At 37.0% G+C, this 20,381-nt stretch overlaps 1 protein-coding gene across 1 annotated transcript; it reads left to right on the top strand.

Moving 5' to 3' along the window:
* Positions 1-3,216: 3,216 nt before the first annotated feature.
* LOC102526870 (solute carrier family 7 member 13-like) lies at positions 3,217-13,934 on the top strand. Its single transcript, XM_072951656.1, has 4 exons — positions 3,217-3,895; positions 5,620-5,751; positions 10,895-11,256; positions 13,641-13,934. Exons 1-4 carry the CDS (start codon positions 3,217-3,219, stop codon positions 13,932-13,934), a joined length of 1,467 nt encoding a protein of 488 aa, XP_072807757.1.
* Positions 13,935-20,381: the final 6,447 nt, after the last annotated feature.

The raw sequence follows: 20,381 nt of genomic DNA, 5'->3' as shown, positions 1-20,381 counted from the left end.
TCTCCAAAAAAAAAAAAATCTTTGGTGAGGCCAATGTCAAGGAGCTTATTTTCTGTTTTCTTTTAGGAGTTTTACAATATCAGGTCTTATGTTTAAGTCTTTGATCCCATTTTAAGTTAGTTTTTGTGAGTGGTGTAAGACAGGGGTCTAATATTGCATGTGAATATCCTGTTTTCCAAACACCATTTATTGAAGAGACTATCCTTTCCCCACTGAGTATTCTTGGCTTCTTGGTCACATATTAGTTGACTGTGTATGCATGCATTTATTTCTGGGCTCTCAATTCTGTTCCCTTGGTCTATGTGTCAGTTTTTGTGCTAGAAAAAGAAATATAGACTATTTCCAAAGAGTTTTGCTTGTAACTGTGATAACAGGCTTAGAGAACGTCAGGCTACTGTGCTCACAGCCAAGACCAGAATTAAAGTCCATTTATCGAGTTGCAGGGACCTGCACTGACAGGCCATTGTAGCTGTGCCCCTTGTAAGAGAAGGGAGAGAGAGGCTAATGTTGCCCTTAAGGTGTGAGTCAGAGTTGAGTGTTCCATGAGTCCTAATCCAGTCCCTGCACAGAGGAGGCACTGCTGAGATAGGGTATATACAGGAACCACACACACACAAAAAAAATCACCAAGAAAAAAACAAAACTGTCATGGTTTATATCGTCACTGAGTCGTTATTTGGCTTCTTGTGGTTTTATGCATTTATTTATTTACGAGTAAAATCATAACTATATATAAATAGATATGTACAATCACATCAAAACTAATTAATTAATTAAAGTGAATAGCTGGGTGACCTTGGTAAATTACCTAAATTTCTTTTTTTTAACATTTTTTATTGATTTATAATCATTTTACAACGTTGTGTCAAATTCCAGTGTAGAGCACAATTTTTCAGTTGTACATGAACATATATATATTCATTGTCACATTTTTTTCTCCATGAGCTACCATATGATCTTGTATATATTTCCCTGTGCTATACAGTATAATCTTGTTTATCTATTCTACAATTTTGAAATCCCAGTCTATCCCTTCCCTCCCTCTGCACCCTTGGCAACCACAAGTTTGTATTCTATGTCTATGAGTATATTTCTGTTTTGTATTTATGCTTTGTTTGTGTGGTTTTTTTTTTTTAGATTCCACATATGAGCGATCTCATATGGTATTTTTCTTTCTCTTTCTAGCTTACTGCACTTAGAATGACATTCTCCAGGAGCATCCATGTTGCTGCAAATGGTGTTATGTTGTCAGTTTTTATGGCTGAATAGTATTCCATTGTATAAATATACCACCTCTTCTTTATCCAGTCATCCGTTGATGGACATTTAGGCTGTCTCCATGTCTTGGCTATTGTAAATAGTGCTGCTATGAACATTGGGGTGCAGGTGTCATCCTGAAGTAGGGTTCCTTCTGGATATATGCCCAGGAGCAGGATTCCTGGGTCATATGGTAAGTCTATTCCTAGTCTTTTGAGGAATCTCCATACTGTTTTCTACAGTGGCTGCACCAAATTGCATTGCCACCAGCAGTGTAGGAGGGTTCCCCTTTCTTCACAGCCTCTCCAGCATTTGGCATTTCTTACGCTTTCATTTCTCATCTATTGGTACTGTATGGTGCTTGATGTGACTTAATGAGTTAATACAAGTATTAAACATAGTTCCTGGCACATAGTTGGTACCATTTAAATGTTCGCCATTATTAGTATAACCATGTTGAAGCTCACAACGGGTATATAAAAAGTCTTGGTTTAAATCTTATGGTTACCAGGGAAAGGGGATGGGAAGGTATAAATTTGGGAGTTCGAGATTTGCAAATGTTAACCACTATATATAAAAATAGATAAAAAACAAATTTCTTCTGTACAGCATGAGGAACCATATTCAATATCTTGTAATAACCTTTAATGAAAATGAATATATATATATACACACATATATATGTGTGTGTATATATATATATATATATGCATGACTGGGACATTATGCTGTATACTAGAAACTGACACATTGTAACTGATTTATACTTCAATAAAAATAAAATGTTACCAAAAATTTTTTTTAATAAAAAGAATAAAAGTGGTTAAGTGGGGGAAAAAATCTGGGTTTATATACATCTTCTTCTCTAGATAGGAGCTTCTAGAGGATAAGGATCACTAATTTAACAGATTTACTGAGACATACTGTGTACCACGAGCTGGACCAGGTATCAGGGGTAAAATAGTGAACAAGACCATGTCTTAGTCATTCCTGTACATGTATTGATTCACACAGGACCTAGAAAAAAATCAGATGCTCAAAAATTTTCCTAAATCAATAAGTAGCTGAAAATATAGAAAAAAATAATGCTGAAAGGATGAATTATGCCCCTACAAGGGGATTGGTGGGGGAAATTTAAAACCCTATATATGTGTACTGTGACCTGTTTGTCAAAAATTAAGTCTAATTTTCAAGTAACTGCAAAATGTTTTTAAAGCACTGTAGAGAAGCCGAAGCTGTGTATAATGCAGATAGTGGTAATTAAAATAACTAAATTATGAAACTAACATGAATGGACAGGTAAGGTATATTAGGTATAACTCCTAGGAGCGTTGCATTCCTATTTGCTTCATCAGTAAATTGCCTTATTTAATTCTCTTAAGGGGGAAATAAGATTGGGAATAAGATAGGGAGTGTTAGTGCTAGTTTTTAAAACAACAAAATCCAAAATCATTAAGTAACATAAATTTGTCAGTAAGTGGCACTATATGTGTGATTCAAACCAAAATCGGCTAACAAGTGGCAAACATGTGATTCAAACCTTGTTCTTTTTGTCATGCTACAAGAACTTCCTCATGGTACAAACTTAAAGAATTACTTGTTTAAGGATCAAAATTAATGAGGTTACATATCCATAGAAGAAACCTGACTTGGAATTTTTCATCTCTCACTCCCAATTAGCTGTGTCTAACTTGTTTAATTGTGCATAACTGTTAAAAAGCTTAACGTGTAAAACATTTTAACTCTGATATTAAGATCTCAGAAACTTGAGTTCAGTTAACTCATAAGTTAATTTTTTTTTAATTACGTTCGGTGCTGGAACAAAATCTGTTTGAGTAAGACAAGAGGAGGAGAGCAAAGCACTTAACTGTGAGAAGATTGCCTGAAGCCTTTCACGAGAAGAACGGAGTAGAAACTGTGAATTTATGTTAGCTGTTAAAATTCATTAAATTAATGAAGATGGGAGGAAGTACTCAGCTTCAACGGGTAATAGGATATTTCCACGGAACAATTTTTTTATTCAGTATCATAATAGGTGCAGGAATATTTGTTGCTCCTAAAGGGGTGCTAAAGTACTCTTCGCTCAACGTGGGGGTCTCCCTAAGCATTTGGGCGGCTTGCGCCGTAGTGTCTACGATGGCCGCTCTGAGCCACGCCGAGCTGGGGACCACCTTCCCTCGGAGTGGAGCACAGTATTATTTCCTCAAGAGATCTCTTGGGCCTTTCATTGCTTTCTTCTATCTCTGGATCAATCTGTTTAGTACCCCTGCCGGAATTGCTGCCCGTGGCTTGTTACTAGCAGGGTATATCACCCAGCCTTTCTATCCCGGATGCTTTGTTCCCGAGATGCCGAAGAAATGTTTAGCGCTGGCCATTTTATGGTGCTTGGGAATTCTGAATGCTCGAGGAGTGAAGGAAGTGACTTGGTTTCAGACTGTCAGTACCGTTGTGAAAATGACAGTTCTCTGCTTCATATCTGTAACTGGACTCGTGTTGGTGGTGAGAGGAAGAAAGGAGAACCTTGCCAGGTTTGAGAACGCTTTCGACGGTGAAGTTCCAAATGCCTCGCAGATTGCAGAAGCCTTCTTACAAGGACTATATGCATATTCTGGCTGGGGAGTCCTTGTTCGAATAGCAGGTAAAGTTATTATTTTTTAATTATAAAAAATACCAAGAGGCTATAAAAACATAGTGGTTAATTTAAACAGCTTAATTCTAAGAAAGAAATAGTACATTGTTTTGCTATAATGTGTCTCTCTGTTGCTTTCATCAGATGGATAGAAACGCATTAAACTCTCTACAAATGTGGCTTTCCAACTTGGGAAAGCAAAATATTTTCCAGGTGTTTACAAATTAAAACAAGTAAACATAAAATTGACATGGCTTAAGGACTCCACAGCAATTGCATTTTTTTAAGTGAACAAATATTTTAATAGCCTACAATTCCTAATTATAACAGACCCTCACCAGAGAAAAAATTTGAAATCCAGGAAATTATAAATTAAAATAAAGATTATCTGTAACCAATTGCTTTGTATATACACACATGTGGGGATCACACTGCTCATTTACTCTTTTTAACTTTATTTTACTTAAAGTGTATAGTGAGAATTCATAAATATTATTAAATATTAATGTTTTTCTTGAATACACAGTATTCTATCTTACAAAATTTGACCATTTTCCAAACATTTTTTCACTGTTGGATCCCAGGATTGTTCCCAGTTTTTCACTTTAAAATTTTATACTTATTGTTCCAATAAGCATCCTTTTATGTGGATCTTTGTGGGTTTCTCATTGCTTTATTAGAAAAAAATTTTTGAAGTAAACTTACAAAGTGAAACAAATATTTAGAAATGTCTTGAGAAATATTGCCAAATTGTCTTCCAGAAAGGCTCTACAAATATATCTACCAGTGTGAATTAAAATGACTACTCTTGGCATCATCATACCTTTTTACATACCTTTAGATTTGTGGAAATCAAGTTTCAGTGTTAGAACTCACTTTTTCTTCAATTTCTAATGGGAGGGGAGAGTTTTGCAAATGTTCATGACCATTTACATGTCTTCTTTGAAAGACATGTAAATATTTTTCCCAGTTTGTTGGATTTTACAGTTTTTCTTCATAAGATTTTTAAGACTAGAAGTTTAATACCTGTAGTATCAAACTATCAGTCTTCTAATTTTTCATTGTTTTCATGCTTGAGAAGTCTTTCCCCATCTCAAGATTTAGATAAATATGTGTCTATGCTGCTTTCTCTAAATCTGTATTGTCTTACTTTATATTTTACTTTTTAATACACATGAATTATTTTGAAGGAGTTGCATGGTGTGAGTTAATAATATAATTTTCTATTTTCCAAACAGTTAAACACCTATGTCAGTTTCGGTGTTGGCAATATACACTCAAGTTTAAGCCAAGGTTTAATTAGTGTAGAGACTTAATCCGAGGAGTAAAAATAGCAGGAGAGTCTATCCTAAAGTCCTGGGATATTGTGACCAGTTAAGCTGTTCCAAACCTTCGTTAACACCTAGTTATAGTTCTACAGTGTTGGCCGTAAGGGAAAGGAAGATTTGTTCCAGCCCTCCTGACCTAGAATCCAGGTTTTCTGAGTTGTTTTCTTATCCAAGAGGCTCATGTTGAGTATAACAGATATATAACTTTGAAACCCAGAAATTAGCACCATGCTGTTGCTTCTACAATCAATAGTTCACCAAAGACATAGTAAATAAACATTCAACAAAAATGAACTCTTGCTGCATGCAGTCATTTCTTTTTCTTAATACATGTTAACATTGAAACCACTTTCAAAGGTTATATAATTCATCATTTTTTATGAGTGGCTTTTTTTTTTTTTGCAGGAGAGCTGAAAAACCCTAGTGAGACTATCCCCAAATGTGTGATTACTGCACTTACCCTTGTGGCACTGATCTACTTACTGGTTAATGTTTCCTACATAGCAGTCCTGACTCCAAGGGAAATCGTATCCTCAGGTATGGTGACACAGAAACAGAGGAAAGATACTCCCTGTTTCATTTCCCTGAATAAAGGGAGTTTCTAATATACAGTGAATCCTTTTGCACACTTTAAGAGAATTGTGCTGAATTGGCTCATGTCTGGGTTATTGATTGACTGATTTAGAGAGAAAAGTTTAAAAGGTCAAGCAATATCGATAATATTCAACGAGAATATGCTAAACACCGCAATAGGACAGAGATTGTCACACTAGATAAAGTCATCAATCTAACAATATGCTGCCTAAATGAGACACACTTTAGAGTCAAAACCACAATTAAATATAAGTAAAAGGATGGAAAAAGACATACATGCAAACAGTAATTGAGAAAGCTAGAATAGTGACATTAATAAGAGACACATAACTTTAAGACCAAAAAAAAAAAAGGTCCTAGAGACAAAGAAAGGCATTTTGTAATGACAAAAGGGCCAAAGGACAAAAAAGATATAACAATTATAAATGTATACACACCTAATAACATAGCCCCCAAATATATGAAGCCATACTAATGTAACTGAAAAGAGAAACAGACAATTCAACAACCACAGTTGCAAATGTCAATATATTACTCAATAACAAGATAGAAAATATAGAACAACATAGAAGATCTGAGCAGCACAATCAATCAAACTGATCTAATTGTCATTTACAGAGCACTCCCCCAAACCTAAGCAGAATATACAATTATTTCAGGCATTTATGGGACATTCTCTAGGATGATGCTAGGATGTAAAACAAGCCTTAAGAAAAAATTGAGATTTATGTCATCGAAAATATTTCCTTCACCAGCAATAGACACAAAACAGAAATCAACAACAGAATATAATTTGGGAGATCCTACATATTTGGAAATTAAACAACACACTTCTAAACAACCCAGAGGTCAAAGAAGAAATCACAAGACTCTCAAAAATATAAAGAATCTGAGATACAATCCTAGTTGTAAGCTTACAAGTTAGCCTGGCACAGTTTCATGGATGCTGGCAATGGAGACAAAGACAATTTATTTTTCATGACAATACCAGTAGCTAAAATATCATTTTTATGCTGATTCCCCAAACCTCAATTCCCACAAGACAAAGCAAAAAAAACCCAGGTGATACTTCCACATGAGTAGAAGATCACCAACCTCAGGGAATCCAAATCTTTTATAGTATCTTTTATAAGACTTCCTTCAGGACGAGGGTCCCAGGAATGGCTCTGAAAGACAAAAGATCAATATTGTCTTCTCATTCTTGTATTTCTCAGAGTCTAAAAGTTCCCTCTTGGGGACCCACAATTTCCACTATAAGACAACTTAGCAAACAGTGTACTCAACAAAGTGGTCATTATCCTTATAATCTAGGACCACAACAATACAACAAGAGAATCCAGGTACATGAATCAGAATTAATTTTGCATCCTCTTGGCTTCCTTTTGGCGAGAGGCTATACCACCAGGTGAGATTGAGGTTGCTGTGTGAGGAAAAGAAGAAACAAAACCCAGCAGTGACCAGGAAAGCCTCCTGAGTTTCCAAAATAGGTCCATATAACTTCTTATCCTATTTTCCCTAATCATCACCCCAGAAGCAGCCAAGAGTGGATGATCACTTTCTAGGGATGGTTATATTCAGTGACCAGACTACCTGACCAAGTTGTATGGACCAGACGAATGCGAGGGAGGCAAAGTCAGAAATATTTTTGTGTTCGTTTTTGAGGAAGCCATACAAACACTGAACAATATCAGATGTCTTCAAATGGTAGATAGTAAAGATACATTGAAGATTGATGGGGTTTTGTGATAAAAGATACACAACCCCTCAGGGTCTTCTCTTTAGCCTTCTAGAAAAAAAAACGTACACAATTGTCAGATTTTGAAACACATAACACAGATTAGTTTCAAAGGTCACAGTTGTGTGGCCAGAGTGGGCTGATCAAATTGGAACAGCCAATTTGATCTGAAGAAGGGCCACTCCCAGGAGAGAGTCAAAGGTGCCATGTGGTCTGTCTGCCAGGAGTGAGCAGGGACAACATCTTGTGCAAGTGGCCTCCCTCACTGTGAACAAATGGTCAAATCTTGGCAGAAGTCACAGTGTGGCATTCGGTGTTAGCCTCTGTAGCAAAAATACGGAGTCCTTGTCCTTATGTCCAGTATGTGATGGTAAATGCGTTGCCACGTCTAGAAAGATGATGAATTCAGACATCAATCATGGCAATCTGGATAGCATAATAGCAATCAGTAGTTTGATTCCAGTTACTCCCAACAGGGGAGGGGCTCAGTGGACAGAGCTTAAGGCTATCTTCCTAACCATGGCCAACTTGCCCTTTGATGAACTTTGCTTTATTTTTAATGACTTGAACTATTGCCAATGGCCTGGGTGTTTGGTCTGTCACTTGGAAAACTACAGACTAGGGCCATAAACACTGGAAACAAATCACAGCTGCTGATTGAACAATCTGATGATTGGTTACCCATTACTGAGTAGAATGTCTGTTTTCCACTCTGTATAGCTGGTGCTGAGGCTAACAGCTGTAGCCACCTACTGGGCACCACAGGGCTTGGCTTAGCTAAACCATCAGTGGACCACACCCAGACATTTACAGGAATCCTTGTGAACAGAGGGCCCCACTGAGCCAGCAGCTCTGCTTCAGTCAGCAGACTGGGATATAGCTCACACTTCTTCATGTGAAACCAAGACGCCACTGGGCCAGGCCAGCTATGTTCTTGAATATGCCTTTTCCACTAGGTAGGAGAGATCTGTTGGGCTCTTTACACCTTGTTAATAATTAAGTTCAAGTTAATCAAGCTAATATTTTTTTTTCAGAAGGGGTATACCTGGTACTTGTGTCATGGAGGAAACAAGTCAAAAGCCTCCAGGGCCACCTCCAGCTATAAAGTGCCTCTCTTTGCCAGGGGATACAATAGGAAAAATCATCAATCACATAGACTTTTAGGCCAAAGGAGTAATTATCTCTGTGAATCCCCAAAGGTAGAGAGTGTGCCACAGCTTGCTGGGCAGCTTTCAGTATAGCCTGTCGATTTGTTCCTCTACTCAAAGGATATCAATCTGTGAATTAGCTGATACAGAAGACCAAGTAGAATGCCCAAGTGAGACACATGCTATCTACAACACACAAGGAATCCATAAGGTGCTGGATCTCCTTTTAGTAGTAGGGGACCAGAGACAATTTTTATTCTTGACTGCCAGAGGGACATAGTGTTGTGATTTTACCTACACATGTTCCCAAGAAACCCTACTTGGCAAGCAGTATCCTAAATTTTGTTGGGGTTCATCCTGTTGGCAGAGGTTTAATAAAACCAACTCAGGTCTGTTTAGACTGCGGATTCCGACTGGCCAGCCAACTGTACATGAACGTTACAGAGTAAACTTTGGATATCAGAGGGCAGAGGCACTCTTGAAAAATTATGAACACCAACTGGTGGCAAATAGCAGGGGAGTTTAGGAATCCTAGGGGAATACTGGGAAAGTATCTTGCCACGATTTGTCTTGGTCTTTAGGAGCAAGTGGGGTAGAAAAGAAGTGTTGGCAATGTTTTAGACAGAATACCAATGACATCAGTCAATACAGTGGTTTCCATTGCAGTCACAAGTTCTGGAACAACCAGGGCTACAGCTGACCAGTTCAATCAGGAGCAACAATTAATCAGTTGGTAATAATCCACTATAAAGCTCCAGCTCCCAGTAGTTCTCGTCACTGGCCATACAGTAACAGTTATATTGAGATGTTGCATCTTTTACTCACCCTGCTGCCTTTAAGTTTTCAATCAGGTTTGTTGGGTCTCTCCTACTGAGATATTATATTGTTTTGCTGAACCACACAAGGAAGGAGGAGGAGAGGGGTTCGGAAGGAACCTACATGTCCCACTAGCACTCTCTACATGCATCTCTACCTGAACAGGGGAATCACCTCTGGACTTTTTGATCATTCATAGTCCAAGCATCTAAAGTATCAATACCAATACTATATTCAACAGTGGAAGTCATGAAAATATACTGCTTTGAATTGGCCCAAAGGGCTTTATTCACAAAGGAGCGTCTGTGGATAGAGGGCTTCCCTTCTGTGCTATGAACTCTACCCAATACCCCTTTATTGAATCTAGCCCTCAGTCCACAGCACAGGGTTTGCTGATAGCTTGGGAACCTGTATCCAAAAGCCTCCATAAAGTTTCCCAGCATACTTGGATGGTATAGCCTTTAGGTCAGGGAGACCTCAATCAGACCCCTAATTACCTTTCTCCTGAAGACACCTGAAGTTGAGCAGGAAAAGGGTGGAAGGGAAGGCCATGGGAAAAGAGAGAGTAGCTATGTGCCCCTAAGATACATTGTTTTAAATCTTAAATTAACAAAACTGGCCTCCAGAAGAAATAGAGTATCTGAATAGATCTGTATTAAGAAAACAAACTGAATGAATAATTTAAAAATCTTCCCACAAATCAAATCCCAGGCTCCAGTAGCTTCACTGACGAATTGTATCAAACATTGAGGAAAGAAATAATGTCACTCCTAAACAAACTCTTTCACAAAATAGAAGAAAAGGGAACACTTCCCAAGGTGTTTCTTGAAACCTGTATTTCTGTGATACCAAAGCCAGAATAATTCTTTTCACAAAGAAAGAAAGTTACATACAAATGTTACATACAACATGTATTGCTCTATGAATTACAATGCAACAGTTCTTAAAAACATTGGTAAATTGAGTCCAGCAACATACAAAAAGGATTATACACCATGAACAAGTGAGGTTTATCACTGGTTGGCTGAACATCCCATAATCAATTAATGTTTTACTGTATTAACACAACAGACCAAAATCACATTATAATAGTAAGAGATTCATAAAAAGCACTTGACAAAATCCAACACTCATTCATGATTTTTAGAAAACTTAAAAAAAAAAAAAACAGGGATAGAAGGGATCCTTCTCATTTTGATAAAGGGCGACTTCAGCCTACTGCACCAGTCCTTTGTCTTTGCTACAATTACCTTTTAATATTTGTTAAGTTGGTTGATTAAAAATACTATGTCAGATCAACTATACTTCAATACGAAAAAAAAGAACCACAAAAAAAAATACTATGTCAGTTATATAATTAGTGGCTTCTCTAATTGTTTTTTTACAGATGCTGTTGCAGTCACCTGGATGGATAGAGTAATCCCTTCCATGCAATGGGCCATTTCAATTGGTGTTTCTTCCTCAATAGTTAGCTCCCTTAACTGTACCGTATTTTCAACATCAAGGTTGTGGTATATGGCAAGCCAACAGGGCCAGCTACCTTTGATCTTCTCAACTCTCAATATCCAGTCCTGTCCAATTGTAGCTGTGATTCAGATGCTCATCTTTGCCTCCATTTTAATTATACCCTCAGACTTAATCCTTTTAATAAACTACGTGGGGTTCACAGACTGGATTCAGCTTGGTCTGATGATGACAGGCTTGCTTAAACTGAGATACCGGGAGCCCCACCTGTCCAGACCTTATAAGGTAAATCAAACCCCCCAAAATAAAAAAATTCCCTTCATCTTTCTAAGACGGCTTTTGTACTTTTAGTACTTTTTTTCTCATATCTGCACATAAAATCTTTCTAGCCCATGGTCAGACCATTTTAGGAATACCCAATCTAGAGAACAGATTTTATACTTACTGGCTCATGAGAGTCTTAGACCATTTTCAATTTGAAATCTCAGGAGAGAAAGCACTGGACTGGTCCTTGTTAGAAAAGGCAGAGGACCCTTAGGCTTTTTTATATTATAATACAACTAGTGAAATTTGAGTCGAAAGGGACCGTACATGGGGTGTCCGATGTTTATACTAGGTCTCAGTGGAAGTGGTTGACCAACGTCCAGGGCCAGTGATTCCATGAGTGCCCTCTGAATGATACTACTTTAGATGGCGTTGTAGGCTTGCCTGGGGTTCTTCAAGCTTCTCGCCTCAAATGTCTATCAGTATATGAGGCTCCAGCTTTAATGGCCAGTGTAAAAGAGCTACACTCTAGACATTTGTGAGGAGTGCAATCACAAACTCATTCATCTCTCAGAAGCTTAGCTCAGAGGCAGGACATCTATGGAAGACGGACTGAGGGATCAGCATTCTGCCTGTTCCTCAAGCCACCAAAACCTTTCTCTATGTGAACTACATCTGAAATGCTTCACATAAGCTGTTGGAAGATTTTTTTTTTCAATTCTAATTGTCTACTGTAGCCCATTCATCTATATTGCAGATTTACCCAAACCACCTCTGGCAACTCATCCCTGTACGTACTGCAAGGAGATTGATATATTTTTATGTTGTAAAACTGTCTCTCTATGTAGAGTCATTGAAGAGAATTCTTTCTAATATTTGTATCAGAAATACTTGTGTTTCTAGGCAGATTATTTAGTCTTCTTTACAGATACTCAGGCTTTGTAAGACCATGTTTCCCTCAGGCTAGAAAGTTTTAAGCTGACTTAGTGGTTAGTCATTAACTTGTAAATGCATGATTGCTATACAGCATTTTTTATTGTTAGGCCTATGTGTTTTTTTTTAATGTGTTTTTTAACTGTGTAACAAGCAATCTTTACTCTATCAATGAACCATATTCTAAAAGCATTCAAGGGGCCCCTTTTACAATGTACCTTACATGTAAGGGAAAAGGAGTAACAGAATTCCCACAGCCATACCTCAGCAGTACACAAAGGTAGAGGGTAAGCTAGAAAGTTAAAAAAAAGAAAACCAACACAGTTTAGAGCTAAGATTTTCAAACTCTCCTGTGAAAAAGAATAACTTTGAAATGTCTTTCATAAATTCAGACTCCTGGACATCATCCCTGGCAACTCTAATTCTTAGTTTGAGGACCAGAAATCCATATTTCAAAATAGAAAAAAAAAGGAAAGATAATGATAATCTTGCATCTGAGCCATTTAATGATTCAATAACTACGTACTAAGCAGCTACTATGAAGGGTGGAAGGCACTCTTCTACACACTTTAAAGATGTGTAGATAAGTTGGCCATTAATAACGCCATCAACAACTTCATAGTCTAACAGGGAAGAGAAGATAGTTACACGAGATGCAGTAATAGGCAATAATGAGCAGCATTTAACTGAGGATTCATTGTTCACAGGTACTGTGCTTTCATTACATATTTAACTGTATGTGTTTGTTTATTCTTTAATCGTCCAAATTACTTTGAAAGATACATTCTTAAGGCCCATTTTTAAAAATTCTTTTTTAAGGGGGAGGTAATTAGATTTTTATTTATTTATTTTAATGGAGCTACTGGGGATTGAACCCAGGACCTCATGCACACTAGGCACATGCGTATACCCCTGAGCTGTACCCTCCTTCCTTCAAGGCCCATTTTAAGGGAAAAGTGAGGATCAGAGAAAGTGAATCCAAACTCTGTGGTCCTCTTATGCTAAAAATGTGCCAAAATGAATTATATATGGGTAATATATTAGGTTATAAATGGATACTATATTAGGTTAAGGTGCAGAAAACATTCATTTTGACATTGCTTGAAGATAGAAAAGATAGAAAAATTGGGGGTGAAAAAATGCTTTATGGTAACAGTATGGAATGTTTCATACTGTCTTCATTCAAGAGACCTGAATGGGCAAGTAGCATGGACTGATGAAAAACTCAGCGAGTTTCAGCAAAAGGATAAAATTACTGAGTAAAAGCCTTCCGTTCTGCTATTTCACACCCCAAAGAGACTAGCAGCAGATTATTCTCGCTTATATAAACCTCAGGAAGACCTGGTAAAAATTTCTTATCAATGAAACCAACTTCCTCCCTGTTAAACAAATGTTTGCAGACAAAATGTTTTACATTATTGTTTATAATAACCTCCAAGTCCACTCTAATACAAATTTATGCTTGTTCTCAGGTACGTTTGCCATTTGTATTCGGAACCATAGCCATGTCTTTGTTCTTAGTTTTGACACCAGTTATCAAGTCTCCTCAGATGCACCATATCTACGTTCTTCTGTTTATCCTCAGTGGACTTTTGTTTTATTTGCCTTTTGTTCACTTCAGTTTGGGTTCTACATATTTCAACAAGATAACTTGCTTTTTACAGTTACTATTCAATGTTTCACCTGCTGATGACACTGATGAATATATTTCAACAGAAGAAACTCTACAGAAAAACCCACCTGAAACTCCAGCAAAAAAAGAATAAGTTGTGCATATTGGACGAATGACTGATTTATTAAAAGCATCTTTCTTTTTCAAGCAGAGGAATACTCCTTATATATGTATACGTGTGCTACGCATGTAGAACACAACCAGCACAAGACGCTTAATGCCCGGAACTTTCACATCTTAACTCTCCTTGTTCGTAACTGAAGCCTTTTACTTCCCCCCAATAAAGCGTGCTGATCCCAGTCCTCCGAGGCTGGAGTAGATGTCCCGTTTTTGTGCATTGATGCTTCTGAGCTTATTATGTCACAGTTCACACTTGTTTTTACTTGTCTATTAACTTTTTTTCCCTAAAGACAGTGAGCTCCTCTAAGGAAGAGATTGTTTCTTATTCTTTTTTTTTCATTATAAAAAATTTCATTCACTTAAATTTGTATACACACCCCCAAGACAACTGTGTAGATAAGAACAGACACCTTAAAAAATAATGTCTGATGGATGGATGAGGGAATAAGTAAACGAACAGCAGCTGTACATCCCTCTAAGTGGCATCTCCCTTGATACTTTGCCTCAGTTCGGGTTCTTTGCAGCACCTCAGAAATATCCCATCATTGATTGCAGCTCTCTGTTTTGGCGTGACTGAGGCTGGAATGCTATATAGAGATAGCACCAAAGGACAGCCTACACAATCTCTTACCAATTATCTATCCTCTTTCACACCTTAACTGACTTCTCTGAAACTGCTTCTGTCAATATGCCCTTAACGGGGTCAACATAAATGTCCCCATTTGTATGTATCACACTGGATACTGATGACTGGACATCACTATTCCAAACATAATTGCCAACCACTTTTAGTGATAGCTTTGAAAGGATTCAAGCAAGATGAAAATTAAATCCTAGAGAAGGCAAAAAGGTACCAGAGAACCTAGGCTAAGACAAAAACTTTTGAAGACAAAATTGGATCTAGCATATATATTTGGACTAGCTTACTACAGGAAAAAACACATGTAGTCTTGTAATGACCTAGTAAATGATTAATAAATCAGAGCCCATATCTTCCTTTCAAATGTTGTCTCAGTGAGGTTTTGGACAAAATGTGTCTGGCAAAGAAATTCACAAATAGCAGGTTTCTGAAGGGCAGATAGCCTATATTCTGTTTGGAAGTTGATTCAAATGCTCTACAATGCAGGCCTTTGAGTTAAATTTTGATGTTTTAGATAATGATAAATAAGGAGTCTGTTGAGATTTACAAATGTTAGCCACTATATATAAAAATAGATTTTAAAAAGTTTCTGCTGTATAGTACAGGGAACTTTGCTTATTATAATAACCTTCAATGAAAAAATATGAAAATGAATATATGTATGTGTTTGCATGACAGGGACATTGTGCTGTACACCAGAAATTGATACATTGTAACTGACGGTACTTCAATTTAAAAATAAGGACTCTGGTTTGTAGAACACGAGTCAAAGGAAAACATGACATCTAACACTTTCTGCAGACGCAAAATACCTTACAGGCACAAGACTGGCTGACTACAGATGGTCTTGTAGATTCTGGACATCCCAGGAAGATAAATCTGGCTGTGCATGGGACAGATAGGACTGGATACACCAAGGGTGCCACTCTAGGAGAGAGACCTGATAGCCCGCCACCTCACACTTCTACAGAGCGGTTGGGAAAGGGTAAGGGTCATCTGTGTAGAAGGACTCTAAACTTGGCAGCTGGTGACAACGCAGCAGGCATGAGCAAGTACAAACTACTCCCAAACACAAACTAGTTTATTACTCCATGGTTCCTCGTCATCCTCAGGTCTCACTGGCTTATTAAAAAGAAAAGGAGATGTTTAGGGTTTATATGGAATAAGATGTCCAAAAGAGGCATTGTCCCTTTCAATTTCCCTTTAAACTGCCTTTAAGGAGGCACTTTCCAGGTTTCTGATACATCCTCTGCTGATCAAAGTCTCTCATTCCACCCACAAAGAGCCAGCACATCCTTTCCGTGGGGCAGTATCCAGTAATCCTCAATCAAGACAACTGAAAGCCCCCAGCCAAAGGGTAGGCATGGAAACAACATCAAAATAGTAATCATGACCCAAATCTCTCAGTCATCAGTAACATTCATAGTCCCACAGCACAAAAGAGGAATTCATTTACTGTGGCCTTTCTATAATTTAAGAACAGTAGTCATTAAGGATTCTATGTTGGTAAGATTAACATTACATGATATTCTCCACCTTTTCAATACACTTGCATTAAATGTCCATCGATAGATGGCTGGATAAAGAAGTTGTAGTATATAGAGATATAGATATAGATAGATAGAGAGATAGATAGATAGATAGATAGATAGATAGATAGATAGATAGATAGATAGTGGAATACTACTCAGCTATAAAAAAGAATAAAATCGTGCCATTTGCAGCAGTATGGATGGGCCTGGACATTGTCATACTATGTGAAGTAAGAGTAAGTCAGAAAGAGAAAGAAAAATATCATATGATATCACTTATATGTGGAATCTTTTAAAAAATGACACAAATAAACTTATTTACAAAACAAAAACAGGTTCACAGACAGAGAAAACAAACTTACAGTTAGCAGGGGTTGGGGAAAAGAAGGGTTGGAGGGATAAATTGGGAGTTTGGGATTTGCAGATAATAACTACTACATATAAAATCGGTAAACAACAAAGTCCCACTGTATGGCACAGGGAAGCTGGAAGAAGCAAAGAACAAATTTTTCCCCCAGAGCAGCTGGAGGAAGTATGGCCCTGCCAAACACCTTGACTGCAGCCCAGTGAAATTGATTTTGAATTTTTGGCTGCAGAATTGTGTGAGAGAATGAACATGTTATTATAAGTCACAAAGTTTGTGGTAATTTGTGACAGCAGCCCCCCAAAAACTTATATATAAAGTGTTTGCTCAAAATACTCATGCAATTTCACTAATATGAGAAATGCTATGAAATGAAGCTTTTTTAAAACTCATATACTAGATATTTTCACATGTCCAAGTACACAGATGTATGACTATTTTGAAATAGCTTACCACACAGAGAAAACTGAAAATGTAAGCTCCCAACTGAGAGAAGATACTCCTTCTGCTACTCCTCCAAAAATCATCCCAAAATATCAAGGTGTGTCATCTAAGCTCCAAGATGGCCCAAGTACTTCTCACCTCTTGACGTCCACACCCTCAGATAGCCCCCTTCCATGCTGAATCAGGGCTGCTCTTGGGCAACAACATTTGGAGGGAGCAGTGGTGTGTGACCAAGGCTAGATCAGAGATGGTTTTGCTGCTGAGGCTTCATCCTCTTGGATGGTTGAGATATTGTTCTCTGGTCAAAGCCAAAGTCCTTGTTAGAAGAACAATCAAGCAGTCCCACAGAGAGAACAAAATGCAGAAAACCCAACATGCCAATATCAATGCGATAGCCATCTCATGGCTACCCTGGAACTGGATTCTCCAACATCAGGCAAGGTTCACATGCTATAATCCAGCCAAGACCTGACTGCAACTCATGAGAGACCCTAAGCCAGAACTGCCCATCCAAGCTACTCCTGAACTCCCTTTTCTTTTCTTTCACTTTAAAATTTTATTGTGGTAAGTACTTCATATAAAATCTATCTGTTAACCTATTTTTAAGTGGACAATACAGTATGATTATCTATGGCACAACGTTGTACAGTCAGTCTCTAGAATGTATTCATCTTGCATAACTGAAATTTTATACCCATTGATTAGCAACTTTCTGTCCTCCCTGCCCTCAGCACCTGGCCACTACAATTCTATTCTTTGGTTTCGTGAGTTTGATTTTATGATCTGCTTTGCATACCGCATATAAGTAGAATCATTCAGCATTTGTCCTTCTGTGACTGGCTTATTTCACTTAGCGTAATTCCCTCCAGGTTCCTTCATGTTGTTGAACATGGAAAGATTTTCTTCCTTTTTAAGACTGAAAAATATTCCATTCTCTGTACATATCACTTTTTTATCCATTCATACATCAGTGGGCATTTACGTTGTTTCCATATTTTAATACAACAAACATGTCTCTCTTCGAGATCCTGATTTCAATTATTTTGGATAAATATTCAGAAAGGGATTCCTGGATCATATGATAGTTCTATTTTTAACTTGTTAAGGAACTTCCATACTATTTTTCTAAGTAGCTGCACCATTTTACATTCCCACCAAGAATGAACAAAGGCTCCAATTTCTCCACATCCTCTCACCATTTGTTGTCCTTTGTTTTTTGGTAATAGCCATCCTAGCGGGTATAAGGTGATATCTCACTGTATTTTTTGTATGCATCTCTTTGATGATAGTGACAAAGGGTATCTTTTCATATACCACTTTGCCATTTGCATGTCTTCTTTGCGAAAGTGTCTGTTTAGATCCTTTGCCCATTTCTAAACTGGGCTATTTGTTATTTGACTATTGAATTGTATGAGTTCCTTAATATATTTTAGATATTAACCCCTCATCTAGTTTGCAAATACGTTCTTCTGTTCTACAGGTTGCCTTTTCACCTGGTAATTTTCTTTGCTGTACAGAAGCCTTTTAGTTTGATGTAGTCCAACTTGTCTATTTTTGCTTTTGTTATCTGTGCTTTTGATGTCATATTCATGAAATCATTGCCAAGATCAATGTTATGAAGATTTTCCCTTATGTTTTCTTCTAGGAGTTATACAGTTATAGGTCCTATATTTAAGTCTTTAGTCCATTTTGAGTTGATTTTGTATATGGTGTGAGAAAAGGGTCCAATTTCATTATTTTACACATAAATACACAACTGTCAACTTTCCCAACACCATTTGTTGAACAGATCATCCTCTCACCATTGCATAGTCTTGGCATTCTTATCAAAGATCAGACTACATATGTGTGGATTTGTTTCTAGGCTCTGTATTTTATTCCATTGTTCTATATGTCTGTTTTTATGCCTGTACCATACTGTTTTAATTCCTGTAGCTTTGTAATATACTTTGAAATCAGGTAGTATGATGCTTCCAGCTTTGTACTTCTTTTTCAAAACTGTTTTGGCTATTTTTGAGGTTTTTTTGATTCCATCAGAATTATAGAATTGTTTTTCTATTTCTATAAAAACTGCTAATGATGTTTTGACAGGGATTGCATTGAATCTATAGATAGCTTTGGGTAGTATGGACATTTATTAATATTAAGTCTTCCAATCCATGAGCACAAGATATCTTTCCATTTATTTGTGTGTAATTTCTTTCATCAGTATGTTGTAGTTTTCACTATGCAAGTCCTTTACTTCTTTGTTTAAACTTATTTCTAATTATCCCATTGTTTTTTATGCTATTGTAAATAAGACTGTTTTCCAATTTCCTCTGCAATTAATTGGTTATTATGTATAGAAACACAACTGGTTTTTGTATGTTGATTTTTTATCCTGCACGTTTACTGGAAGCAATCATTAGTTCTAACAGCTTTTTTTGGTGGAGTCTATAGGGTTTTCCACCTATAAGGTCATGTCATGTTCAAGCAGAGACAATTTTACTTCTTTCTTTCCAATTTGGATTTTTTTATTATTATTATTTTTTGTTGGCTAATTGCTCTGGCTAGGACTTTTAGTACTAAGCTGAATAAAAGTGCTGAAATTGGACATCCCTGTCTTCTTCCTGATCTTGGTGGAAAAGTGTTCAGTTTTTAATCACTCAGTATATTAACTTGAGCTTGTCATGCATGGCCTTTATGATGTTGAGATAATTTCCCTCTTTTCCTAGTTTTTTTTAAAGAGTGCTGAAACTTATGTACTACTGTACATCTAACATGTCTCAGTGAAAAAAGAATTTTATCGAATGTTTTTTACATCTATTGAGATAATCATAATTTTTATCCTTAATTTTTTATGTGGTGTATCACATTAATTGATTTGTATATTTTGAACCATTCTTGCATACTGGGGATAAATCCCACTTGGTCAAGGTGGATGATCCTTTTAATGTGCTGTTGAATTCAGTTTGCTAGTATTTTGTTGAGAATTTTCATCTATGTTCATCAGGGATATTGGCCTGTAGTTTTCTTTTGTTGTTGTTTCTTGTCTCATTTGGTATCAGGTTAATGTGGCCTCACAAAATGAGTTAGAAAGTGTTCTCTTTTCTTCAGCTTTTGGGAAGACTTTGAGGATTGGCATTTTTTCTTTAAATGTTGGGTAGAATGTTCTACTGAAGCCATCTCGTTCTGGTCTCTTCTTTGTTGGGAGGTTTTTGAATGATTCAATCTCCTTACTAGTTATAGGTCCTTTCAGATTTTATTTTTATTTTTATTTTTATTTCTTCATGATTCAGTCTTGATAGGTTGTATATTTCTAAGAATTTATCCACTTCTTCTAAGTTATCCAGTTTGGGACATACAACTGTTCATAGTTGTCTCTTATGGTCCTTTGTGTTTCTGTGGTATCAGTTATAATGTCTCCTCTTTCATTTCTGAACTTATTTATTTGAGTCTTCT

This window comes from Vicugna pacos, chromosome 29 (assembly GCF_048564905.1).
Source record: "Vicugna pacos chromosome 29, VicPac4, whole genome shotgun sequence".
In the NCBI taxonomy this organism is placed as follows: domain Eukaryota; kingdom Metazoa; phylum Chordata; class Mammalia; order Artiodactyla; family Camelidae; genus Vicugna; species Vicugna pacos.
The sequence above is the reverse complement of the archived record's forward strand: the minus strand, read 5'-3'. Positions and strand labels throughout refer to the sequence as shown.